At 46.1% G+C, this 27,695-nt stretch overlaps 1 protein-coding gene across 1 annotated transcript in view; it reads right to left on the reverse strand.

Moving 5' to 3' along the window:
* SLC7A14 (solute carrier family 7 member 14) overlaps positions 1–27,695 on the reverse strand; it is a 106,460-nt gene that overhangs the window by 32,997 nt on the left and 45,768 nt on the right. The window contains exon 2 of the mRNA XM_057739400.1: positions 21,224–21,679. Coding sequence (XP_057595383.1) covers positions 21,224–21,527 — 304 coding nt within the window. The 5' untranslated portion in view covers positions 21,528–21,679. The remainder of the gene's footprint in view (positions 1–21,223; positions 21,680–27,695) is intronic.

Below are 27,695 nucleotides of genomic sequence, written 5' to 3' on the forward strand. Positions count from 1 at the left end.
GATATATGTATAAACACAGCTGATTGACTTTGGTGTACCTCAAAAGCTGGTACAAGAGTGTAAAGCAATTACATTCCAATAAAGAGCTTAAAAAAAAAAGTGTGTAGGAAGGTAACATTATCTCTAGTTTGCACTGCAGAATAGTAGAAAAAGAATTGCTGAGTATTTATTATCTAAAGTTGATTTGGTGTGCTAGGATGGAGGATCACTATTCTAAATGAGAGAGAAGTTTATAAATAATCTCCACTCCATTTAGTAATGCATTTCAGAACTGTCTTGCCCCAGAGTTACCTTCCCAGTCATATTTGCCTTATGCAGTTATCATAGTGACTTTGCATTCCTTGGCTCTCCATCAAGTGGTTGGAGAGGGAGAGGCAGATCCTGATTCTAAAAGTATAACCATGTAGCTGGAGAAAATCAATAGAGAGTGCAACGTCGGGGTGCAGATGGCCATCAAGGAGTGACTGCGTGCTGCAGACAACATGACAGAAGTTTTCCCATTAGAGTTGTTCAGAGATGGCTAGTCTAGGTCCTTGAGCAATATGCAGGATTCATTTCCGCAGGACTAGAGAGAATAGGAGTGATTCCTCATAGCCTGCAACTCTGATATCCTATTCGATTATCCACCTTTTAAGGATATTGTAAACACACCCCTGTTCTCATTTTGCAATATCCCTAGTGTTCTGTTTTATTTCTATACCTAGGGTGATTTTTGGTTAAATTGACTAATTACCAGCCTGAAAAGCAAACTTAGGACTCACATATTGAAAAGAGGGTTGGGACAAGATACCAGAAGCTTCCATATTTGAAACATTCTCTATCAGTCCCCTTGTGTGTACCCCAAATGATGTGTGATTTGAAGTTCAGAAAAATTTGGTTCCTTTCAATGTGAATTTTTTTTCAACTTCAAGAATCTATGGTTCTATCTTATATAGGTATGAGAGGCTAGCCTTTGGTTAGATACTCCCAGGGAGCCTACAGACAATATTGCACTTTCTACACTTGTGCCTCAGACAGTGCTGCTCGAGAGTAAAGATAATCACTGCATGTTCCTTCCCGTCTAACGTCATCCTGTCACTCACAGCCTGCGCTGGTCCTCTAGTACCCTCTTAGGACCAGGAGGCAAAAATTCTCTACCCTAAGAGGGTGTAAAGGAGAGAGATCCAGATGGCAGTAGGCGAAAGTTAGAGAAGGGTTTCTCCACTCGAGAAATGCATTTCCCTCTTCCTCCCACCAAAGAAAGCCATCAGACAAATAAGCACTTTTTAAAAGTGTACTTGTGCCTGGGGAGATTAAATCTAGTGGTTATTTACACCTGAATGCCAATTACTCTACTCAGATAAAGAGAGGTTTTCCCATTAGCGTGTAGTTTAACTTGTTGACTAATTTCCTAACCTACTTGTCAGCGAACTTACCAATTTCCTGAATAACTTCAGGCTTCTTAATTTAGGAACTTCAGACTTCCTAATTTCCTTCCTTTAGTGCCTACTAAATCAGGCACTGTGGTGAATATCAGAGACTTAAACAGTAAGTAAGGTAGATCTCCTGACCTTGAAGCATCTATATTCTAATCGGGAAAGAGTTTAATAACCAGATGATTCCACACAGCTGGTATTTAATTCTATAGAGTATTTATGAGGTGCTTTGGAAGCCCAGTGGGGTGAGTGTGGTTCTTAGGGAGCATAGCTTTTGGTTGCTGGAGAAGTGGGGACGAAGTGGGGAGGCTTTTGAGTTGCATCTTGAAGGGTGAGCTGGGCTTTCCTAGGCAGAAAAGGATGCGAAAGGGTGATCTCGGGTAGATGAAGGGGCATAGCTGGAGTGACATATGGGCTGCTTTGGGGACTGAAGGTGATGAGTCTGCAGAGGTGGACTGGGATCAAATGTTGAGAGAGTGGGACCTGGTTTGATTAATAGGTTGTGGGAATCTAGCAGAAAGGGACTGTACAGTTCATCTGCTATAAATGTAAAGCTTTCTCTTTGTTGTAAAATCCACTCTGCACACAAAGTCTTATTTGAGAGCCTAATACATAAATAGGTGAAAGCAGGGTGGCTCTGTCTGGGGAGGGAGTGGGAGACCTGAGGCTGGTCTGCCCAGGAGCTCCCTCATCCCATACCCCTCCCCAAAGCTTCTGACCATCCTCTGTGGACCCACAGGCTGTGCTGAGCACGGCATGGGGAGGCGTATCAGCTGTCCATTGGGGTTGTTTTCTTACTTGATAGAGGATGCAACTGAGCCCCAGACCTGAAGCTGCATATTCAGTTAATGACAGAGCTGGGGCTAGAACAGAATTCTGCTGATACCCAGTCCTAGGAGCTTTCCAATTCATTCATTCATTTATCCAAAACATTTATAAGGTACCATCTTGATGCATCTACATTAGATTTTATGGACTTAAAGGTGAATAGGGACTTCCCTGGTGGCATAGTGGTTAAGAATCCTTCTGCCAATGCAGGGGACACGTGTTCGATCCTTGGCCTGGGAAGATCCTACATGCCGCGCAACAGTTAAGCCTGTGGGCTGCAACTACTGAGCCCATGTACTGCAACTACTGAAGCCCATGTGCCTAGAGCCCGTGCTCTGCAACCAGAGGAGTCACCGCAATGAGAAGCCTGCACACCACATGGAGCGTAGCGCCTGCTGACTGCAACTAGAGAAAGCCTGCACGCAGCAACAAAGATCCAATGCAGCCAAAAATAAATATAAAAAAATAATAAAAGAACAGAAATGTATTCTCAAAAAAAAAACGTGAATAGGAAGAATACAGTTCCTTTTCTGTGGGCCTTATAGTCTAGTAGAGAGGACAGACCAGAAAAGCAACAATTATAAGAAAACAAGAAAGGAGCTATTAGTGGCAGGGAGTGGGGGAGATTGCATGGACCGCTTTACAGAACTGCAACACTGAGTTCTGAAGTGAGATGTTCAGACAGCCAGAAGGAAAGAGGGTGTCAGGAGGTATGAGAAGAAGCATCTAAGAAAACCATTTCGCTAGGAGCATCCAAGAAAACAGCCAACTCTGCAGTTTCACTGAGGCTGCCGGGATCAGTCCCAGCCTTTGTGTTGCTCAGAAGGTCCATCAGGCTGCCTGGGGTGACTGGCCACAGGTCACAGATATCAGGCCTGCTGGGTTGTTTTGAACACGCTGTATCTGCCAGAGATTCCTTGTCCGTGAAGTCAGCTCCTCCTGAGTGCCAATTATCCACCGTCTCCCAGACTCGGGAAGGAATCAGCTGTTGAACGACACCAGTGCAACTCACCACTTAGACCCAAACCTGTCTTTAAGGAAGTCCTCACCAAAAATAGCGTTTTGCTGAGATGGGTGTTACCCATTTCCTTCTCATTTTCTTAGTCCTCTTAAAATATCTCTGTTCCATTTATAAATTCACTGCAGGGCTATACATGTTGTATATATTGCTGTGGTTGCTAGTACTGCATACATGTAGATTGGGAGTGGGGTATCAGGAAAAATCACAGGACCACAGGACCCTAGAGAGAAATAGAGTGCGAATTCTCTTGGAAACATCTGTTTTCTCTGCAGCACCGAATTCCAGATGGTGGTAATGAAGTATCCCCATCACTGGTGTCCCCCTCGAGAAGCACATTGCTAGATTCTGAGAAACATCTGTTCAGCCCCCTGTCACGTGCAGTGGGTCCCTGTGATGTTGCACCAATGTCCTCTTCCCAATGCTCTTGATCAGCAAAGAAAATTGTGGGTTTCTTTTTCAGGGAGTGATCCATCAGGCTCTCTCTCCCTGCCACCTGGACTGTGTCTTCTACCTCAGTAACCTTAGTCACTCCATCACCTGTCAGTGGAGCCCAGGCAATTTTTACAAATGCGTCTGGAAGAAAAGCAATTTGTCTGGGAATGCCTGTTTCTTTGTGTCTGAGAAGAGACTTATAATTTTTCTGCCAAAGTGGGTCCCAGGTGGACAGTAAGAGCCTGTGTTTAGGGGACGGGCGGCATCTTCAATCCGCGAGTGTGTGACACGATTACTTACTGAACCTGACAGGGCTCCAATTAAAGTTGGGTAGGAAACAGAGAACTGGAAAGTTCCCCAACCCACAGCACCAGTATATCAACGTATAAACAGGGAAGAAAGAAGCTGTCCTCATAGTCAGAGAAGTGACCCCCAAAATAGGTCAAGGAAGTTTATGAATTTCCTTATGAAATGTGACCAGACTATCTCTTTACTCTCTTGTCTAGATCTCCCCTTTGAAAATATTTTAGAGGTTATTGGAAGTACAATTTTCATACCATGATGAATTCCAGTATTATATTGTCTGGTCATGCTATTGTTGATGTCACCACTAGTGCACATCAGTTAATTTTATTGCTTTATCAAGTGGTAATGAAGACGGTAATGTAATCATAATGATCGTGTGGTTGCTTTCAACTGAAGAATGCACCGGGTTAGCTGTTCCTGCGTCCGTCTTCTGGCCCAGATTGGTCCCTCTTCATTGCTGAGGTGGCAGGTGGACTAGAACCGCCCTTTTCTCTGCTCCTAACATGTTTATGTAGGTGACCTCGGGTTAACCCCAAAGGCAGCCTTGGAGGGGAAAAGATGTTACAAAGGGGAAAGGCACCTACCTATGCCAGGCCCGTTGTACACGGTTCCTCATCTGATGCTCGGGTAAGCTGCGAGGGAGTGTCAGGGCCCCCGTCAGCAGCCCCTCTTTGCTTTAGGAGAAGCTGTGAGGTGTCGTAGGAGCCACAGAGCCTCTGGCGAGAGACCCGGAGAGTGCTTGTAACAATTAAATGAGACCATGCGCACAGATCACTTTGCCCAGTGTCTGGCACACAGTAAGTGCTTGGTAAATGGCAACTAGAATTATTACGAACGGTGGCTTTAAGCAAGTCACCCAGTTCACTGAGCCTTAGTTTCTCCATCTGGAAAATGGCAATGGTGATGCCTACTGTGCGGGTTGTCATGGGTCTTGGCATCCAGCAGGCACTCCTCCAGCGGGAGCTGTGGCTGTTGTTACAGTTGAGGAAAAGGATATCAGAGTGCTTTACTCAGCAGTAGCTTCTGGAGTGTTTATGCAGGAGCCTTTGCCTTGTAGGTGGAATAAAGGAGATTAAAAACAAGCATTGTTGGCTGATGGTTTTAGAGACTCAGCATTGGCAGAGATATCAGAAGTCATCTAGAGTCTAGACCAAGCCCTGTGTGTGCTCGATTCACTTCTAAATCAGAGCCTGGAAAAATTTCTTTCTAGGTTCTTAATCTTTAAACTAGAAACATCTGGTCTATTCCAGGAATCCAGTTAGAAATTGTGAGGGTGAGGAGAGAGTTCCAGTTTTCTTGTGCAGCCTTTCCTTGTGAGGCCTGCTGCCCCTTGTCCCGATGACTCGATGACTGGGCTGGAGAAGACTGTGTGCAGAAAGGCAAGGAGAACAGGCGCTGGAGTGAGAGCCGGTCAACGAGTTTCCAGCTCACCTCTCTACAGAAGTGGGCAATGCGCCCGTTTCTAAAGCACAGGAAGGTGGCTCCGACAGAAACATAGTCCTAAGAAGCGACTGTGAGGGGACCAGGCCACCACCCCTCTGCCCTGAGAATTTAGTGGGCAGGATTAAAAGCGAGGGCGAAGAGAACACACTTGAACCCTTGTGTGGTCTCCTCAGCCCATTGGACAAGCAGGTGGGGAGCAGGGTCCACTGGGACAGGCTGTGTTCTCGACAGGTGCCCAGGAGGGTGAGACCCAGAGAAGCTTTCATGGGCCTGGATCTGCTCTCAGTGGAGGACCTTCCCAGAGACATGAAAAAGCCCTCATGAGAGGAGTGCCCTCTTGACTTTTTTCCAAACTGGGCCAACGTGCAGGGAGCACAGAGCAGGGCCAGAGACTCAGGATTTAGGAGGTTGTTGGAGAGAATCTTCTGGGTGTGGGGATTTGGTTACAGGTCCTAATTCTTTCAATTATAGTTCTCCTCCCTCCTGGGGTGCAAACACCTACCACTTCACCTCCCTTCCTCCCCTTCCCCCTTTCTACTCTCCAGCCCACAAACTCTAGAAGAGTTTGGCCTTCTGTAGGGCATAAGTATGAAGTTTAAGGAGTGAGTGTTGCTGCTTGCTGGTCCACGAGTATAGAAGGATGGTGTACATGGTAACAGTGCTGTGCAGAGCTGACGGGGACCCGGGGTTACTGTTTTTCCTAGATTCTCACCTACATGGTCCTGATGGATTGCTCCAAATGGACAGCCCCTACCAAATGCAGTAGCAGTGGTGGGATTCTAGCTGGCTTTTCTACAGGACAACTCCAGTGAATGGAACAGTGAATCCCTTGGATATGTTGGTGGCTTCTTGACAGAGGCATTCCCTCCAAGGAAAACGTCGAGTGCTCTTGGCCTGATTTATCGTGTCTAGTGCTCTCATAATTAAAACATGTTTAGAAGTGGTTGTAAAAGAGCAGGCATTTCTATCTATGTTTTATACAGAAGAGAAATTTATTGCATTGTTTATTTTCATTAAAAAGCTGAAGAAATGATAAACTGGGGTATTTATAAGTAAAGTCTCAAGATAAATAGCCAAGGACTATTATTGAATTTACTCCAGAATAGGAAATTCCTGAAGAGTTGGTAAGATATAAAGATATATTTATGTGTGCATGCATGTGCATACATATTTATGCAAATGTATACATACATTTATACGTTTTCAACTACTTTGCAAGGGACTTTGGGGGCCAGGTCTATGTAAATGGTCAGTGGTGAAGTAGAGTATGAAATATTTGTGATGCATGGTAGCAAATCATTGCTTTTCACACACATACAGCCGCCCATGGACACTCAATAAAACGCAGGACAGGTCGTATCCAGGATGAATGCATTCCTTGCGTTGTTAAATCAAAGGTTCATTTTATTGCTTGCTATTTTGTCTTCTCTATGTCGGCTCTACCCTTTGTATTACAGTGTTTGTCTATGCTGTACCCCAGAAATTGCCAGCTCCACTCCATAGGCTGTCAGCTGGAAAGGCCGTTTATCGGCATCTCTCTCTGCAGCTTGGGGTGCCAGTGCCCACACCTTCTTCATTTCCTTGTGTGGGAATCTGTTCACTTTCACGCCTCCTCCTCTGCCTACATTTTTCTTTCTCCACTGTTACTTTTGATTTCTCCATCTCCCTCTGACTATGGCCACTTGACACAGTTTTGCCCTTAGTCCTTTTCTCTTCGTACCCCCTTTGCTTTGGTGATTTCACCCCCTTGCCAGGGCTGGTGGGAGCTGCAGGGGTCTCCCGGATTCACTCGGATGGCCATGGCCCCTTAGCACCAGCCCCTGTGACCGGCAGTGTGAGGAGGGGCGCTGAATGGGACAGAGTTCGGAGCAGATGGCCGGCACGTGCAGAGCTCCTGAGCTGCGGTGGTCAGCCCGTTCGACTCTGTGCACAGAGTCTGGCTTTACCAGACCCCCAGGGGTGAGCGCTGGTGCCTGGCGTGACTCCTCTCCGTGGGTTTCCATCAGCACTCCTGTCTCAGGCGGTTTTCCTTGGTGGTTGTGCCCGACGCGTCTCCAGCCCCTGTTCCGTGCAGAATGGAGGCGGCTCAGGTATCACTTGTTCTGAGAGAGAGTGAGGACTTTGCCATGGGACCCTGTTTAATTTCCGTGGAGCACTTTACTACAATTTGTAATTCTGCTATGTATTTATTTACTTGCTTTCTGAGGCACCGCTTTTTTGGTATGTTTTGAAGCACAGCTTTTTTGAAGGGGATTGTTCCTGTAGAGATGAGAGTTCCTCTTGGGCAGATACCTTCAGTCACAAAAGTGTGCTCTTTGCCCAAGGTTTATCTAGAGAAGGCGTGAGTAGGAGGCAGATCTGAGTCTTTTACTAGGTGTGCGCTGAGGGGCTTCCGAATCGGAACCGGGGAATGCTCATTTGCATTAAGAATGAACCTAGCCTTGTTAGGTTGGAGACCTGGCCAGCAGTAGTGGTAGAAGTGATAAAAATAAGAGCAGCCATTACTAAACATTTGCTGTGGGCAGCAGCTCTACTGAGCACTTTACATACGCGAACTTAACCTCGTAAGATGGTGAAGATGCTGAGGTTATCATTATTCCATCTGCAGAGAATGAGTCCAAGATCTAGACGGGTTCTCAGGGCTTCCCAATCATTTCCACTTGAAAGAATACGCCTAGAAAATGCCATTTGTACAGATGTGGGCAGGAGGTCATGTGTAAAGGGGCAAGGCTGTTTACAGGTAAGGGTGACCAGCCTGGGGCCTCTGCCACCTCCTGCTGCCCTGGGAGCTGAGAGAGCAATACCTTGGCACATCTGTAATTTTTGGCAACCTGCTTGGGAAGCTCTAGGTTAAGTACATTTTCCAAGTTGCATAGGTAGTAAATGTCTGAGCAGGGCTTGAAGTGAGGTAGATCAGCTCTGGGACTAATTGCTCTGATTCTACCTGGTGCTCTGATGCCACGTGGTGTTGGGATGCATGTGGGCAGAGTGGAGGCCTTGGACCTTTCTTTACAAATCTTTCCCCTCCCTGGGTGCTCTTTTTTTTTTTTTTACCCTGACTCATACAGGCAATCTAACCTAAACTCTTTATTTTGCAATGGAGGGAACTGCGGTCGGGAGATGTGAATAAGATCCCGAGCTGCTGAGGGACAGAGCTGCAACTAGATTCCAGGGGTCCCGACTCCGGACCTAGGCCCTTTTTCTCTTGCAGCACTCACGAGTGTTTCACATGTGCCTGTCTTGTTTCTTTGCATCGATGCCAAGTCCTTTGTCTTGGAGTTCTTTCCTGTCTTCTGCAGCACCTCTGCCATGCTGAGCCCAGAGCGGGTGGCCCGTCCCTCCCACAGCTGCGCTGGGTGCTCTTGGTGGGCACTGTCCACCCCAGCAAGTGCTGGACCAGATGCGAAAGAAGCCCGTTTCCCCTGGGTTTGCTGGAGGAAACTCATTTTCACAATCAGCAATGTGAGAAACTTGCATATTTCTATTAAGCTGTGCTCACCTTTTCTGAGCTGGTAACTGACATCCTTCCTACAGGGCTGTCAATCCAGCCCCACATAGAAGAGCTACGTGCAGGTCACACCACTCTTCTCACTGCTGACAGGTGACAGAAAGGCACTGAGCTTAGAAGTCATTTTCATGACCCAGGTTACAGAAGTTTTGATCTAGAAAAGTGCTCTCTTAATCAATAGAATAAAGTGAGCTACAGGCTGTTTTGAAACCCCAGTAAAAATGAGAGTTTCCTTGATTCATTCAGTTTTCTCTGGTGAGTTTTTAAATTTTGGGGGGGGGGTGTTGGCATGAAGCAACATGGGGGTAACAGGCTCTGGAGCAAGCAGAGTCGAATTTAGACTTGCATTTTGCCACTGACTGCTTTGTTGCTCTAGACAAGTCACCCAACCTCCCTGAGCCTCAGTTTTGTCATCTGCAAAATGAATCTGACAATGGTGCTGATTTCATAGGATTTGTTGAGAAGTTTGTGCAACTGGTGTTGAGCTGGTTCCAGGCATGTTATCAGTGCTCAGTGGTTCAGCTGTTATGATTAGGCAAACTGCAGGAACACTGCTGGCCCCTAGCAAGGAGGCGGAGAGGATTAAATGAGCCAGTGTATGCATGGCGCCTAGGGCACAGTATTTGCCTAATAATAATAAAAACAATAGTAATAATAATAATGACAAGCATTTATTGCTTACTAACTTACGTCTTAAGGACTTCACAAACATTAGGGGCAGCTGCTATCATTATTAAGATTTCAACCTATAGGGCTTTCCTGATGGCCCCGTGGTTAAGAATCTGCCTGCCAATGCAGGGGACACGAGTTCGAGCCCTGGTCCAGGAAGATCTCACATGCCACAGAGCAACTAAGCCCATGTGCCACAACTACTGAGCCTGCACTCTAGAGCCTGCAAGCCACAACTATTGAGTCCACTCGCTGCAACTCCTGAAGCCCGCGTGCTTAGAGCCCATGCTCCGCAGCAAGAGAAGCCACTGCAATAAGAAGCCCACACACTGCAATGAAGAGTAGCCCCTGCTCTCTGCAACTACAGAAAGCCTGCATGCAGCAATGAAGACCCAATGCAACCAATAAATAAAAAATTAATTAAAAAAAAGACAGTTCCTGTTTAAAAAAATGATTTCAACCTACACCTGTGTATTTGGACAATATTTTGGAGAGCTAGACTTCAAGAAGCTTGAAGACTGCTCTGCATTTTTTCATCTTTGCATTTCCTCTCTACCCTCTCAATGTTTCTGTCTCTCCCATCTCCCAGTATGGTTAAGAGCAGTCCTCACATATGTCTGGGAGAACAAATAAATGCAAGTTTGTGGAATGAATGAGTGATCTTAGGTCATTGAAAATAGGTTGCAAAATGGCCAACCCTTCTGGTGGTCACCTCTCAAGTATGGCTTCAATTTGAGGAGGGAAAAATGGTTTGTTCTGAAAAACAGAACAAGGAAACTCACCAGACTATCTAAATAGACCCTAAATCTTTAGAGAACTTCCTTGGTCATGAAAATCCAACCTGGGATAAACGCTGGAATGAGGAGAGTCTGCTTAAACTTTGTAAAGGTCTGCAGAGTAAGCCCAGGGTGGAGGTTGGGAGCCTCGTCTGTGGGTAAGAGCTCTGCTCCCCTTACCACCTCTCCAGGGATGCAGTTACCAGGGCTTACCTGATGGTGGATGAGAGATGCTAAAGGGAAAGTGACAGTGGCAGGAAATACAAATGATCAACCCTAGTGCTAAACCATAGAGTGCCAAGAAAAATCCTAGTCGATATGATAGTCCTTTATTGCCTTCTAGACCCTCTCATCCATTGCAACTTACTAATCCCCATCTAATGAGAAAGAGTATTTGGCTTCAAAGATCTCAGAGGCAGCTTGCTGAAATGGAGGACCATGAATTTTGGAGTCCTGCAGTCTTAGATTTGAGTTCTGGCTCTACCACTAAATATCTGCCTGCTTCTCAGGAAGTTCCTTTAACCTCTGACCCCCTGGCTCCTCGTCTGAGGACAGAGCTAAAATCACCCCTCCCTGCACTGGGTTGGTGGGGATGGAACGGTGGTGCTACACGAAAGCATCATATGCAGAGTTCTGAACACAAGGATGAGTTTACGATGCCTCATGGTGTTCTGTGGGGGTACTCTTTACTAGAGTTTTCTGTTTCTCCTTTCACTTTCTTTCAGAAGGATGGTATTGTAAATCCATTCTTCAAATGACATTAACTCAAAAACATTCCATTTATTACGTGCCTCTTCTCAGCTAGAAAGAGCATTTATCCTCTCCCTCCCCCTCTCTCGTCCAGCCACGCCCAAATCCTCTCCTCCATCCTAGGCTTCCTGTCAGCCTCCACTTAGGGCTTGGGACCTCATGGTCTCTTGCCTGTTCTGTAAAGTATGCACACAACCAGATACCCCACCTCTGTTCTCTCCCCACTGCGTTACTAAAATGCAGATCTGGTCATGCCACTGAACTTCTCAGTGACTGCAGAATGATATCTAACCTTCCTGCCCTGGCCCTCAAACCCCTCCTTCTAGAATTCACTTTGTTTAAATGATCTTGGTGGACCATTTTGGTTAGGGGATGATAGTCTTTGGAGAATGGTCAGGATGAACTTGGAGGGAGATAGGTACGTAGACTGCTCTGGATAAAATATGGACAAAAGTTTTAGGGCCTGACAGTGAGCAGGCAAGGGGGTAGGAGGTGAGTTTAAAGGAGAAGGGCTGCCCATCAGTGGGGCTGGAGGCTGGAGTCAAGAAGAGCAGAGGGTTGGTAGACATTCTCTGAGGTCAGGGAGAACTGGAGTATCCTATATTCCACTGTAAACTTGCTGTCTGCTGGGATGCACTGCGTTATGTCTCCCATCTCTGGCCCAAACTTTCCATAAAGTTCACTGCATGTACAGCTCTGCCTTGCTGTTATTTGGAGGACAGGAGAGATTGGGGTATCATCTAGTTGGATGATGAAGTGAAGAAAAGGGCAGAAGCCAGTGAAACATGGAGTGGAGACAGAGACTCTGTGGAAGCAGAGATTCAGAGTTGGAGGGACTAGGAGGAAGGTAAGCCTCACAACTCTCTAGGTTTATTGAGGGAGACTCTAGATTTTCCAGTTGTACATTTCCGGGAATCAGAACCAATTTTACTTAAACATTTCGGAACAACTTGACCTCAGCAAACGGAAGGGCTTACGCATCCATTACAGATGTGGCAGTGACAGCTATTTTTCCTTTTCTTTCTCACCAACAGTACCCCTGTAATACTTGGGTTGGCAACGTACCCAGTCAGAAGACAGCATTTCTGCAAGTGTGCAGGTGTTAGGCAATATGGTGGAAGTTATAGGAAAGGATTTATGAGAAAACATCTTAAAAAAGGGACAGAAATGCGGGAAATGAACGGCCTCAACTTCCTGTTCTCTTTCCTGCCTTCCAAAACTTAGACGGATGGACTGGAGCTCCAGCAGCCATCGTGATCTTGAAATCACCTTGAGGATGGAAGCCAAGTATCCAGATGGTCAAGCAGAAAGATCAAGGGGCCTGAGTGCCCACGACTGCAGAGCCACGGTAGCGGCCTTCCCCCAGACTTCTCTTATACAAGAGAGAAGTGAAATTCTCTCTCATTTTTAGTTTCCTGTTGTATCAATTGAACCTAATCCTAATCTGCTAATACAGTAGCAGAATAGCAAAGTGATTCACGAGTGGGCTCTGGAGTCAGATTGCTTTCACTCTGTTTCTTGCACGGTCACCTCTTAAGAGCCTTAAACCAATTACCAAACTTTTCAGAAGCCTCCTTTTTCTCATCTGTAATGTGAGGATAATAACACCACTTACGCAGAGGGTTGTTGTGTAGATTGAGTACAATGGTGTGTAAAGCACTTAGAATCCTTTTGGTACACAGTAAGTGCTCAATAAATGGTAGCTGCTGCTGCTACCATTATTATTATTATTATTACTGTTATTGCCATAATTACTTATCAGGTTTAGTGTTCATCTCCATTAGTGGTGATGAACCCAATAATGGGTCCTTCAGGGTAGAGACAATTTCTTATTTATTTTTGGTATTGCTCCAGGACTGGCATGTGATGGGTACCCAATACGGCTTTCCCGAACCATATCTTATTAGATTTTTTTCTACTGTTTCTCATGAGCAGATGATACTGGTGCTGTGCACCAGGCAGAGGACTGATATTGTGCACACTTACTGTGCCTGTCATTTAAAACTTACCAAAACCACCTGAAAAATGGGCTGAAAGGGTTGTTGTAGACAATGCCTGAGCTTAGGAGTCATTCAGACCTGTACTCTGAGGTTCAATTTTATTACTATTAAAAGAACTGGAAATAAACAAGTTGTACGTCTCCACTCATGTTCATAGGAGCCTCTTGGGGGCAGATTGCTTTGAATGGTGGTGTCGCTGACACGGAGGCTTTGCTTTGTGTTTCATCCCAAGCCAGTGAACTAGAGAACCTCTGTAAACTACCCTGCTTCCATCCCTCATCTTGCAACAAAGCTGCCGATGGGAACCAGGAAGAAAAACTCTTTCCCCTATCTGGTTTATACAATCTGGTATATACAAAAGGGTTTTAAAGTTTGGCATGGGCACGGGGTCTGGTTGTGGGCTGCTGAGCTATTCAAGAGTAGATAAGACCTTTTGGACCAAGGGTAAATGTTACAGCACAAGCTGCTTCCTCTGATAAATTTCCCTCCACCTGTGATAGGGCTTTGGGTAGCACTGGGGCAGGAACAGTAGGAGGAGCCTGGGAAGTTATTGTAACTTTGGGTCTTGTCAAATTATAGATAAAGTGGCTATCTCTGTCAGATTTGTTTCATGTTATAAGCTGCTTTGCATGGCATGGAAGATGATGCCACAATGGCAAACATCTCTTAAGAATCTGATGGCCAAATAGTTTCTGTCTTAACATACGTTTCCTCTTCTTGTAGGTCATGGCTATTCCAGGGGAGGTCCTGGTTCCCATAATAAAATAGTTCTTAACACTGACTGCACATTAGAATTCCCTGGGGAATTAAGAAAAAAACAAACCAGTCCTTGCGCTCTACCCCAGTCCAACTGAATTAGAATCTCTAGGGGGCAGAGCCTGAGCATCAGTATTTTTAAAAAGAAATAGAAATTAAAAGAAAATTTTAGGACTTCCCTGGTGGCACAGTGGTTAAAAATCCTCCTGCCAGCGCAGGCAACGCGGGTTCGATCCCTGGTCTGGGAAGATCCCACATGCCGCAGAGCAACTAAGCCTGTGTGCTACAACTACTAGGCCTGCACTCTAGAGCCCCCGAGCCGAAACTACGGAGCCTGTGTGCCACAACTACGGAAGCCCACTTGCCTAGAACCTGTGCTGCACAACAAGAGAAGCCATGGCAATGAGAAGCCCGTGCACCTCAATGAAGAGTAGCCCCCACTTGCTGCAGCTAGAAAGATTCAACACAGCCAATAAATAAATAAATACATTAAAAAAAGAAAATTTTAAAATGAGTCACAAACTTAGAGAAAATATTTGCAAAACCACATATCTAATAAAGGACTTGTATCCAAAATATATAAAGAAGTCTTAAAAGTTAATAAAGAAATGAAGAATCCAATTAAGTAATGAGAAAAATATTTGAACACTTTACCAAAGAATATATATTCGTGGCAAATGAATACATAAAAAGACACTCAAAATATTCATAATTAGGGAAATGCAAATTAAAACCATATTGAAATAACACTATATACCTTTTAAAATGGCAAGCAAACAAACAAAACAACCACAAAAAAACAACACCTGACAATTCTTAGTGCTGGCAAGGTACAGAATAACTGGAACTCTCATGTATAGCTGGCAAGAATGAAAAATAATATAGCCACTTTGGGAAAATGTTTGGTAGTGTATTATAAAGTTAAACATACACTTGCCACACAACCCAGCAATTCCACTCGTAGATATTTACTGGAGAGAAATGACAGTTTGTGGTCTCACAAAAACCTGTACACAAATATTTATAATGGCTTAATTCATAATGGCCCCAGACTGGAAGCAACCCAGTTGTCATTCAGCTAGTAAATGAATACACTGTGGAACATCCAGACAGTGGGATACTACTCAGAAATGAAATGTGATGTCTCACTGATACACACAACATTAACAGGTCTTAGGTGCATCACACTAAGTGAAAAACTAAACTCAAAAGATTACATACTGAGTGATTCCATTTATATGACATTCTGGAAGAGGCAAAAGTACAGAGACAGAAAACGTCTCAGTGGTTGCCAGGGGTTGGGGGTGGAAGGAGAGGAAAATCACAAAGAGGTACCCTAAACGAATTATTTGAGGGTGATGGAACTCTTCTGTATCTTGATTGTAGTGGAGGTTATACAATCGTATATATTGGTCAAAACTCATAGAATTGCATATTTAAAAGGGTCAATTTTACTGTATGTAATTACTTTTTAAAATATTTATTTACTTATTGGCTGTGTTGCGTCTTTGTTTCTGCGCATGGGCTTTTCTCTAGTTGCAGGGAGCGGGGGCTACTGTTCATTGCAGTACACAGGCTTCTCAGTGCGGTGGCTTCTCTTGTTGTGGAGCGTGGGCTCTAGGCGTGCAGGCTTCAGTAGCTGCAGCATGTGGGCTCAGTAGTTGTGGCGCACAGGCTTAGTTGCTTTGTGGCATGTGGGATCTTCCCCACCCAGGGATCAAACCCGTGTCCCTGCATTAGCAGGCGGATTTTTAACTACTGCGCCACAAAGGAAGTCCCTACTGTATGTAATTATAACTCAATATAACTGAGCCTCTCTCCCCCAATCCATTATTCAGAAGAAAATTCCCCAAGTAATTTAAATTCATGGTCAGGGTTGAGAGATATTGCTGGCATAATAAATTTGAATCTAGTTTCTGTTATTTAAACAGTTTCGTCATATGTAAAACTGAAAATCATAAAACCTACCTTGAAGAGATATTATGAGTTTTAAATGTGATAATGTATGACAAGCTCCTAATAGTGGGTTTGGCACAAGATAGTAATAACCATTTACCAGGTGCTACGTGTCAGGTGTTGTACAGGCATTTTACAGACACCTGCTTTAGCCTTTACAACAGTTCAATGAAGTAGGTATTATTGTCACCATTTTCAAGGTGGAGAAACTGAGGCTCAGAGAAGTTATGGAACTTGCTCAGGGCCTCACAGCTCGTCAGTGGCTGAGCCAGGTTCCAAGTCTAAACTTACTGTTGCTGATTCCTGTACCACTTCTGAAATCTTAATTTCAAACATCCTACTCTTCAACTTCACTTCTGTACTTCTAGTTCACTTTCTCACTTCAGTGATTTCCTGACCTCATTGAGAACACCAGTCTTCATCGATCCTACCACTTCTCATACATCACCATTACCCTCATGTTCTCAGTTCCCTCCTCATCCAACCTAGGTCCTGTGGTCCAGCACTGTTTCCTCTTCCTTGTCTAGTATTCTTAGCCCCATTGCTTCCCCCCTCCCCCCTCTCTGCCTGGAAAAAGCTAAAGGTAGTTAATCCCAGCTGTTTCTTTATTCCACTCTTGCCACCAGGCAGCAATTACTGCTGGAGATAAATGCAGATCGTAGATACTGGACTCACCTTCAAATGCATGAACACAGATCTGAAAATGAGCAGTCAACTGTGCCCAGTTTGTGTGGCATCGATCCGCAAAGGGGTGAGCTGTGTTTATCCTTCTCTTGCAATATAGAGGTGGACACGTGACCTAAGAAAAACCACCCAGAGCCTTCCATGGTATTTGATATGTGGATATTGGGTGAGGGTTTCTTTTCCCTTGGGTTGTGAGCTGTAAAGATGAGGAAGTAGCGTTCCTGAAGTTGAAGCCAGTATATGAGGGAAGAAGAACAAAGAGTTGGAGAGAAAAAGCATGCACAACACGGAGCCCTGGATCCAGCCATTGAGCCAATACATTCCCGACTGGTTGTGCTGGGTTTCTGGGGCTTTGATCAGGGCTAACAGATGCTTCAGGGCAGGTGCAGTGAAGATAGGGATGGGATTGATTTGAGAACTACTTGGGAGGGAAAACTGGTGGGACATATAATTGAATGTGAGAAGTGAGGCTGAAAAGATAATACCAGGTTTCTGCCCGCAGTGGATGTGAGAGAGAGAGAGAGAGAGAGAGAGAGAGAGAGAGAGAACATAGAAAAAGGAACCAGGTTTGGAGGAAGAGGGCAAGTTTGGAATATGTTGAATTGAGGTGTTTCTGGAACATGCAGCTGGAGATGTTTGGTAGGCAGTGTGAAGCTTGAAGGAGATACACATGGCTGAGACATGAACGTGGGTATGGATATAATCATCAAGATATTGATGGCAATTGGAACAATGAGAGGACTCAATCAGCTTGGAGAGTAGGGTGGAAACACCAACATTTAAGGAGTCAGTGGAGGAAGGGAAGCCATGAAGGAGACAGAAGAAGTGATCAGAGGTATGAAGAGAAGAAGGACAGTGTAGTCACACAGCAGTCAAGAGAATATAACCTGTCTCAGGAGGGGTGGCATGATATTTTTGTTAGATACAGCAGAGAGTTTTAGTAAGATAAATGCTGAAGAATATCTATAAGACTTTGCAAAGAGGATGCCACTGGCGACCTCATTAAGGTTAGTTTCGTAACACAGTGGGGGCAGATGCCAGAAAGCAGAAGGTTGAAGAATGAATAGTGGGTTGATGGTTAAGAGCCATTGATAAGAATTCTTGAGTTTGAATGAGAGGGAGCAGAAAGAGATTGGAAGTTGCTGGAGGAGAGAATGGGGGCCTAGAAAGAATTATATTTTATGGCCACAGAGGCTTAACTAGGGGGAGAAGCCAGTTGAGAAGGAGAGTCTGAAGACACAGTTGGAGAGGGGGATTATTGAGAGTGGGAGAGGATAGGGTTAAGAGGTCAAGGGATCCCATTGGCTTGAAAGCAGGGACACTTTACCTTCTGAATCTGGATGAAAGGTAGCACGTGTGGGTGATGGTGTAGATACATATTTGGTGGTAGAATATTTAAGGAGCTCATGGCAGATATCGTCACGGAATCAAGGTTCAGCTCTAAGTGAAGAGATATGAATTGAGCAGGGCTTGAAGAAAACACTCAAAGTGCAGAAAAAGCCTTCAGAAGATTTGAAAAAGGGCAAGGCAAAGAACTTGGGGGCTCAGCTGAGGGAGGCTGGAGCCATAACTCTTCAGGCACACTGCAGGCACAGAGGAGCACATCCTCTGTGGGGTTGTGCCACCTTTCCCAGGAGCTCTTGTTCACCCAGGTGTAGACTTGGAAAGGCAGAGACTCCGGCATGGGTTTCACTGGGTAGTTTTTGAGGCTGGATGATGCATAAGGAAGTCAAGGGGCTTGGGAAATTCTTGATTAAGTTTAGGAGCAAGTTATAGTAGGAGTGAGGGAATGAGCTCTGGTCCAAGAATGAGTTTTAGTTTAAGATTCTTGAGGGAAAGTAGTTCCAAGTGATGACAGTGCCAGGATGTGGCCATGAGAATGGTGGCTGATGTGACATGCATGTCGCTGAGGGCTGTGGGCATACCAGCGTCCAGTTACGGCTGGGCTAGGGTAGTGGGTGGATTTATCCACCTAGATGTTCAAATTGCCTGGTATCAGGGCAGAAGCTGGGCCAGGGAGGAACACGGTGAGAGGTAAGGAGATCGGGGGGCCTGAGCATCAGGAAGACGAATTTTAATGGATGCTTGCCACTGACAAGGATGGCGCCAAGAGCTCTGCCTATATTTCCACATTTACACTTTATAGCAACACCACAGTTAAGCACTATTATTATCTCCATTTTGTAGACGATGAAAACGGAACTTCTTGAGCTTTGAGAGTTTCAGTAACTTTCTGAAGATCACCCAGCTAGGCAGAGGAGGCGCTCTGGCATGCTGGTGGGAGAACAGGGGTCTGGAAGGGGCAGTGGGGAGGCAGCTCTTCCTGACCACGTGCGTGGGCGAGGAGCGTGGAATGGCAACCTCCCTAGACGGGGCAGCAGGGAAACGGTGTTCTCAGGGTTGAGCCAGATTCTGGTTAAGGCCAGAAGGAGGAAAGGGCCGTGTACTAAAAAGCCTGAGGGTAGAGGGGAGCTTGATTACTGTGATATGGAGACGCAGTGGGAAGAAGTTGGGTCCAGGGAGAGGCAATACGGAGGTGATGGTGTGGGAGTGGAAAGAAGAGGGTGGAGGGGGACTTTCCTTGGTTTAGTGACAAAGGATCATAGAGTGAGAGGCCTGGTTGAAGAGACCAAGAAACCTGATATAAAAACGCTAACTTTGGCACAGTTACTCTGGTCCTGCCCTGGCTGGGGGCTCTAGGAGGATTCTGGCTGGCCTCCATTGGGAGATGTCAGTTACAAGGTGTAGAGCAGTGTTATGGATGAAGCCATGTGCAGAGAGGGGGCACCCTTAACTGGAGTTCTCGAGAAGCAGCATTTCCTTTTGGTGCCTGGTGCAGTGGTGAAGGCACCAATTCCTGGCCAGTACCAGGGCCTTCGGTGAAGCTGGGCCAGTGATGTGCTGGTAAATGTCTACCAACTCACTCTCTGAAAACAAACAACAAACAAACAAACAAACTCTGAGTTGTGGCATTTGCCAATTTCTATGGTGTAAATACTCCCTCCATAGCTCCAGTCTAGGTTACACAGTGCCCGTGAGCACAGTGTCAGGGGAGTAGGCTCCCAGAACGTGACCGGGCCTTGTTCTAATTTCTAAATGTAATGTAGCACCACGAAGGATTAGATGTGGGTGATTCCTTTGTGGGAATTGTTGTGGTTTGGGGGACTGGCCATAACAGGATGGAATCTAGAGGAGACGGTGCAGTCTGCCTTGACTGGGCAGGGCTCTTAGCCATCTGCCCTACGCCCTCTGTAGGAGCCCCTGGTTACGTACGTGACTTTTGTCTTACCATGGCTTTTCTGTTCTATGTGCTAACATTTTTTGATTTATAAATTTATGGTGAGTAAGAACCTGGCACCTTCCCCCAAATAATCTCCTTGCCAAACAAGTTTGAAAATGATTGCAATCAGGTTAATATTAATAGAATTTCAAGCATCTACAGAATTTATTCATGTGAATATTTTCATCTATAAGGAAAAAAAATCTTCTATTCGGCAGGAATCTCAATCATTAGGATATTCATGCACACTAGAGAATGACTTCAGGAAACGATAGTGGTAAAACTAACAAGGACATAAGCCATGACAGGAGATAAATAAAATCAGTCTGGAAATATTTTCCTTATCAAGTTAAAAGGATGTCAGATATAAACCAGTGCCCTTTGTGGCTGACTCTCCCTAGTCTGTGCATCCCACATGGATGAAGACTGTTTAGTCTGGATGTAGGATACTAATGTAGAACTCTTCCTGTGATGGTGTACATTAGTGCACAGAACTCCCAGTATAAGTTAGCATCTTTACTTCTCCAGAAACATTTGAAGAGGCCACAGCATTCACTGCCGAGACATGAGTTGACCCACGTGGTCTGCCACCCCCAAACCCAGCAAAGCCTCATGCTTTTTGCAGTACAGCCATCAAGAAGCAGGGCGTTTTCCTTTTCCTTCTTTTTCGGGGTGTCTGTTGACCCATCCCTGGCATTCTGGGAGGATACTGTGGATCTCAACTCAAGAGAAGAGGAAGAAGAGGCAAAAGAAACAGAGCTATTTTACAAACTATCAACATGTAAGCCCTGGTACATCACTAAAAAAAACCAAAACAAATGAGTTTTATGATTCTTTTTGAAGGAGAGGGACGGCGCTCGCTGAGCTCCCTCTGCAGAGTATCAGTCTGTTGAAGTGCTGTGGCAGATGGTGCTTCGTGAGTCTCACAATGGCTTTCTATGCCCTAGCTTGGTTTCTTCCCGCTTGGAGATCACAATGCCAGTTTGAGGCTCAACACATCCCAATCATATCAGATTTACTGACTGCTATTCTGCCTATCCATTATTTATTATTCATATCCTGGCTATATCCACCCCCCACAAAGGGACTGATCTATCTTCTCATGAAAGGGAGACAGAATAAAAATAGAGCCATTAGGACATGACAGGGAATGAGAAGTTGGGCAGTGGCTAGGCACCAGAATAATTATTTGGGTCGAAAAAGCAAAGAAAAAGGAAGCTACCACCATGAGCCAGAACCTAGCGTAGAACTCCCTGGTAGTCAAGGCAGAAAGGGAGCGTGATGACCGCTTCTCTACCACCTCACTCATCTCCCCCTAAATACTCTAGGAGAGTGGGACGGACAGTAACAGGTCAGCAAGCACGGCTCCGCAGGCCTCCGCCTGCACCGAGATGCTTACCTGACAGTATGGACGCAACGGCTGCAATGATGAAGGATACGATGACGCCGGGTCCTGCCATTTCCTTGGCCACCAGGCCAGATACCACGTACATCCCCGTGCCCACGCAACTGCCCACGCCGAGTGAGATGAGGTCCACGGTGGTGAGCACCTGGGCTAGCTTGGTGCCGTGTGCCGTGGTGGCCCCGGTTCCCTCCAGCATGGACTCCACCGGTTTGGTGCGCAGGATCCTGGAGTGCATGGCGTACCAGGCAGCCCCCCACTGCACGCGCCGGGGGTCCAGGGAGGCGAGGAAGCCGCTCATCCTGAGCGAGACGGGTTGTGGTGAGGGTCAACGGATGGAAAGGGCCGCAGATGCCTTAGTGGATGCTTCTGGAGCTCATCTACTGACCGGGGCTCTCCCGTTTAGGAAAGGTCCAGAGGGACCCAGGGCTGCCTTCTCCTGGGCATGAATGTCTGCAGGAAAAACACAAGAAAGAGGAACATGAGACCGAGTGGGAAACAAACCAGGACTTGCAGGCACGGGTGGAGGTCAGTGCACTGAATCGCTAGAACGGACCTGTCCTGTGTATTTATAATGCGGGAGGGGGGCATTGCCTCGTGTATGCCCCCTCTAGTCCTAAATGACAGTCCATAGTTTGTACTGTGCCACGTAGCCTTTATGAAGAGAGTGGGCAGAGTCAGGGCTCTGCTACTTACGGCTCTGGGACCTTCGGAAAGTTACTTCATGTCTCTGTGCTTCAGTTTCAGCTGCATAGTGGGGATATTCAGGCCTCCTGCCTTGTGTCGATGTGAGAATTAAATTAGTGTTTGTCTGAAAAGAGCTTAAGACAATGCCTGGCGTGTGGAAAATGTTCTTCTGTCAAACTCTAAGTGCTCCTTACCTGGCTCTGCCAAGACTCGTTCTGTGATTCATGGGCATATTCTTTGGGGACACACATCCTCATTTTGTATACAAAGATGTAAAATTAGATCTAAATCTATGACTCTCGGGAGGGGCAGTGCCACTCCACGGGATTGTCTTGGAACTTTGTTCTCAGGGGAAACTGTTCTGAGAATTTTTTTGCTCTCAGAGGTTGGGGTGGGGGGGTGTTCATGGCATTTGGTGGGTGGGCCCCAGAGATGCTAAACGTGTGGCATGGTGTTATACTATTTTCAAATATCTCAGGGGACATTTTTGGAGGTGAAAATTCTGATTATGATGATCTGAGTCTAAAACCTAACTCTGTTTTACGTATTAGCACGTGAGATTATTTTGGATGGTTTTAATGTACAAGCACCTTGACTTTTCCAGGAAGGCAATTATAGAATAAATTGAAGGAAGATTGTCAGTTCTTTAGTTTGGAACTCGAGAGGAGTTCCTTGTCATTTTAGAAAACCAAGACTCCCTTTCAGTGCCGTCCATGGTGCTGCATCTCCCTTTCAGCACACCTGTGACAGCCCGTAAATGTGCCAGTTGAAACTAGCTCATTTACAGTGACGTTTCACATGGTGCAAGCATCTCATGGTGACATGTGTACTTGCCTGAGTGTTTACATACTGAAATATGTTACGTACAGGCAGGTTACTCATGAACTGTGCTTTAGGATATTAAGGAGGGATGTGTCAAAACATTTCTTACAAAAAGGAGGTGCTGGGTCTGATAGATTTGAGAATTATTGTACTAGATGATTTCCAGAGTTTTAAGTTAGAAAGTGCCAAGATTATATGAAGCTATTTTCTTTGGAAGCCAGAAGCTTTATGAAATTCTATAAAGAATTTTAAAAGTACAGCTGGAACGTTAATTCCAAGTACTGTGTTGATAAGCCTAGGATGCTTACATTTACAGCAAGTTCCCACCCGTATAATCTACCAATATTATTAATTAATACTACTTAGCACTTAATGTAACACTTGTTTGCTTCTAAAGGCTTTGCAAACACAACCTAATGAGAAGAATCAGGTGAAATGTGGCAGTTTGGTTCACAGGGGTTGGGTGATGGACCTCCTGGTTTAATTTCCTCCTAGATTTGACAGCATCGCTTCATGCTGTGGGTTAGTTCTTGACATCTTAGATATCAGTACATTTGGATAGTGCCACTCTATGCCAGAGTCATTCAAAAGCCTAGAGGGCTAGCATTTAAAACAAATATTTACAGATTTGTGAGAAAATGTATACCAGAAGGCTGCAAGAGCAACTGCACTACTTGAGCTCTTGAGCTCTTGCGGGGAAATCAATGTCCCTATCTATTTAATTTCAACCCCGCCAGCACGCACTGAGCATTCGTTATGAACCAGGCATGGTGTTAGGCTCAGGGGTGCAAAGACACGGTCCCTCCGCTCGTGGAGTTTCCAGTCTAGACCTGGAGATGGTGGTCACCCAAATCACAATGCAAGGGAGAAGGTTTGTTTTTGTTTTTTTTCTGAAAACCTTGTCTTTTATTATTTTTTCGTATTACAAACGTATAGCATAGCCATTGCAGAAAAATCAGGCAATATCAACGACATTCAGTGAGGAGAGACAAGACAATTTAATACACAGATAGAAAAACAAAACCCGATCATTCTAGAGGGGGATAAGGGGTATGTTACAGGTTGAATACTGTACGCTGCCGCCCACCCCCCCAATTTATATGTTGAAGCCCTAACCCTCTGTACTTCAGAATGTGACCTTATTTGGACATAGAGTCATTGCAGGTATAATTAATTAAGATGAAGTCATACTGGAGTCGGGTGTGGCCCTCATCCAATGTGTCCTCATAAAAAGGAAATTTGGACACAGAGCCACACACACAAGGAGAATGAGATGTGAAGATGAAGGCAAAGATCAGGGTGATGTATCTACAAGCTAGGGAACACCAAGGACTGCCAGCACACCACCAGAGCTAGGGGAGAGCCCTGGGGCAGATCCTCCCTCACAGCCCTCAGAAGGAGCCAACCCTGCGGACACCCTGATCTCGGACTTCCAGCCTCCAGAACTGTGAGGTGATAAATTTCTGTTATTTAAACCATGAAGTTTGTGATACTTTGTTATAGCAGCCATAGCAAATGAATACAGGCTATAAAGGAAATCAAACAGGGCAATAAAGGGGCGAGAGGGTCTCTGCAGTCATGGCATGGGCTCCTGAGTGATGGGAAGTTGTGACAGGTGTCAGGGGAGAGCGTCCTGCAGAGCCGGGCCAGAGAGGAGACGGGGTGGTCTGCTCTGGGAACTGAATGACACTGGGACAGGGTGACAAGGAGGATTCGGGTGCAACGTGAGAGCTTTACATGTGTCAACTAGTTGAATGCTTACACCAAATCTGCATTTACAGATGAGGCAGAGAAGACTGGGAGGGGTCCAGTAACTTCTCCGAGTTAAGGAGCCCATAAGAGCAGAGCTGGGCTTTTGCCCCACTTGCCGAGCTGTTACTCCCAGCTCTCCTGCCTGAGGTGTACAGCGTCGGACCGCTGAGGGTCTCTCAAGCCAAGATGAGGGGCTTGCGTTTATTTTAAGAGCCATGAGAAGCCATGGGAGGGTTTTATTCAGGTGGGTAACACAGTGTGATTTACATTTTTAAAAGCTCGTTGTAGCTGCTGCACAGTTAACTGAAGACTAATGCCCAATGATGAGTCAGACCCAGGATGGGTGTACAAAAGGGAGTGAGATATGGACCTGCTGCTGAGAGCAGCCATGGTTCTCCAGCTTAGCTGCACAGGGGAATTACCTGGGGATCTTTCAGGAACACTGGTGTCTGGCCCCAACCCTGAAATCCCAATTTAATAGGTCTGAGGCGTGGCATAGGTATAGGGGTTCCTTAGAGCTCCCCAGGTGATTCTAGCACGGCAGTATTGGGGTCCACTGCCCCGTGAGTAGTGACTAAAGTGCTGGTGTAGAAAACCAGATACTGCCTGTGATGGTTAATTTTATGTCAACCTGACTGGGCTAAGGGATGCCAGGTAGCTGGTAAGATACTGTTTCTGGGTGTGTCTGTGAGGGTGTCTCCGGAAGAGATTAGCATTTGAATCGGTGGACTGAACAGAGAAGATCCCCTCATCAGCATGGGTGGGCATCCTCTGACCCGTTGAGGGCCTGAAGAGAACAAAAAAGCAGAGGAAGGGTGAATTCACGGATGCTGCTTGAGCTGAGATATCCATCTTCTCCTCTCTGCGGACATTGGTGCTCCCTGTTCTTGAGCTTTCAATCTCAGACCGAGACGCACACCACCTGCCCCTCCTGATTTTCAGGCCTTCTGACTCAGACTGAATGATACCCACCAGGTTTCCTGGGTCCCCAGCTTGCAGACAGCTGATCATGGGACTTCTCAGCCTCCATAACATGTGAGCAAATTCCTGTAAGAAATCCCCTCATGTATTTTTGTATAAATCCTATTGGTTCTCTTTCCCTGGAGAACCCTGACTGGCCCATTGCCATTTTCCACAGGAAGTCCCAAGGCTGACAGGTGCTTCCTGTTTCTCTTCCTGGGCAGGTAACTTGGCCTTTCAGCCTCTGTCTTCTGCAGGTAGTGACGGTGGATGCTATGCCGTCTAGAGACACCCTTTGGGGTATTTGTCCTGATCAGTCCTTCATCAGACACTGTCACAAGGACACTGAGAAAAGAACCAGGCTGGTTAGGGAGGCGACAGCTTCAATTTGATACATAATTAGAAATCATGGTGAAAACACAGAGAATCAACTAGAATAAAGGTTGAAGGTGGTGAAAATTCCTTCCTGGCTTTATTCCCTCCATGTAATTCCTCTGAGTGCTTGCTTTATTGATGCACACAGGGGCTTGGGGGCATTTCCTTTCTTGGTTGGAAATTTACCGGAGAGAACAAAATGTGCAAAAGAAAACATGCTTCTAAGTGACTATTGATGATATCCATATTCATTACTCCCAGTTTATGTTAATCAAAGAGTTTTGGAAGCTTAGTGCTGTTGTCTTTCCAAGATGAGTAATAACTGTGTGTTGTGCTTTCTCTGGCACTTTAATTCAAGTTTCTCAAAATACTTCACAGCTATAACTAAGGAAGGCTCGCAGGGCCCCTGGGAGAAGGGAGTCATCATTGCGGTGTTTGCCGGCAGGCTTGAGGGTTCAGTGGGCTCCAAGCGTAATGATGGTAAGAGCAGGTTTGTGTGAGGATGGGAATAATTGTGGCTTGCAAGTTCACCGACTAGGTAGGATTATCGAATTAGGTTGGAGCCTGCCTTTGGAGGTGAAGTGAGGAAGGAAACGTGGCTAAGAAAACAGTAAACAGCCTCAAATCATTCCTGCCTGAATTTGCAAATACACTGAGGGATTACAGAAATCCCTTTCCTGACACTCCCCGTGAACAGGCGTCCAGCCTTTGCTGCAACATCTGGAGCAGCAGGGAACATTGGCTGATGGAAGTTACCCCTTGACATGGTTGAACAGTTAGGACTGCCACAAAATTCTTCTCATCAATGCCCCCAGGCAAAAGGAGGTTGCAGTTAAAGGTGCCAGGTTTGATGAGCCGCTCCTGGTGACTGCAGCAGCTGAAGGAGCCTTCTGAGGCCCCTCCCGTCTCCTGAACCCTGGGTCGTGAGCTAGCCCTCCTCCCCACCAGCCTGGCTGCTTCTCCTCTGGGCTGAGTCCTGGCTCCTGGTTAAGGACCTAATTCAGGAGCCAGGTTCCCTGGGTTCAAAGTCTGGCTCTTCCCTTACTTGCTAAGAGCCTCTCTATGCTTCGCTTTTGGCATCTATAAAATGGGATACTAAGGGCACTAAGTAGCTCACTGGGCTGTGGTGGGGAGCGAAGGAGTTAATGCATGTGGAGCTTTCAGCACAGTGTCTGGCGTGCACGAGTGCCAGCAAGCGGCAGCCCGCTGGCAGCACGCTGCTTGGCCGATGACCAGGGCTTTCTGTCACCTACTGCTGACAGCCCCTCCCACCTCCCCAGGCAGCTCTCAGAGGGCCCTTGGCCTGCTGCCCAGCCCTTACCCAGGGGTCTTCTCTGCTGAAACCCCCCTGGATCCTCTGGCTGCAGACTCTATACCCTGGTACACCTCCTAGGTGTTTGTGCTTGCCCTTCTCATGCTTTTAGGGAAGGGCTTTCTCCTTTCCCGTGTTTTGTCATCTAAATGAGGTCCTCAGCAGATTTGCTTGGACCTTTAGATGTTACATCTGCTCTCATTCCTTTACACCCTTGACTTTTCTGTCCAAAATGCACACACACACACAGGTGGCTAGGGCACGGTGGGTTCATCTACAGTCACCACCCTTTCCCTGAAAGCACAACCTCCTTCTGACCTTCATGCCTGTAGCCGTGGCTCATTCAGCCAGAGTCTCTGACGGCAGATTCTCTGCTGAGGTCCTGGCTTCTGCTGCTCTTCTAGTTCTTCCAGGCTTGCCAGTTATGGCTCTGTGTTTGTGTCCCAACTGTGGAGTCACTTGCCTGTCAGTCACTATGATTTTACACGGGGTGGCTAGATACAGGTCAGACAATATGTGTGAATCCCAGGGTCTGCACCATCCACACAGCACACCCTAGTA

The sequence above is a fragment of the Hippopotamus amphibius genome, chromosome 6 (genome assembly GCF_030028045.1).
Source record: "Hippopotamus amphibius kiboko isolate mHipAmp2 chromosome 6, mHipAmp2.hap2, whole genome shotgun sequence".
In the NCBI taxonomy this organism is placed as follows: domain Eukaryota; kingdom Metazoa; phylum Chordata; class Mammalia; order Artiodactyla; family Hippopotamidae; genus Hippopotamus; species Hippopotamus amphibius.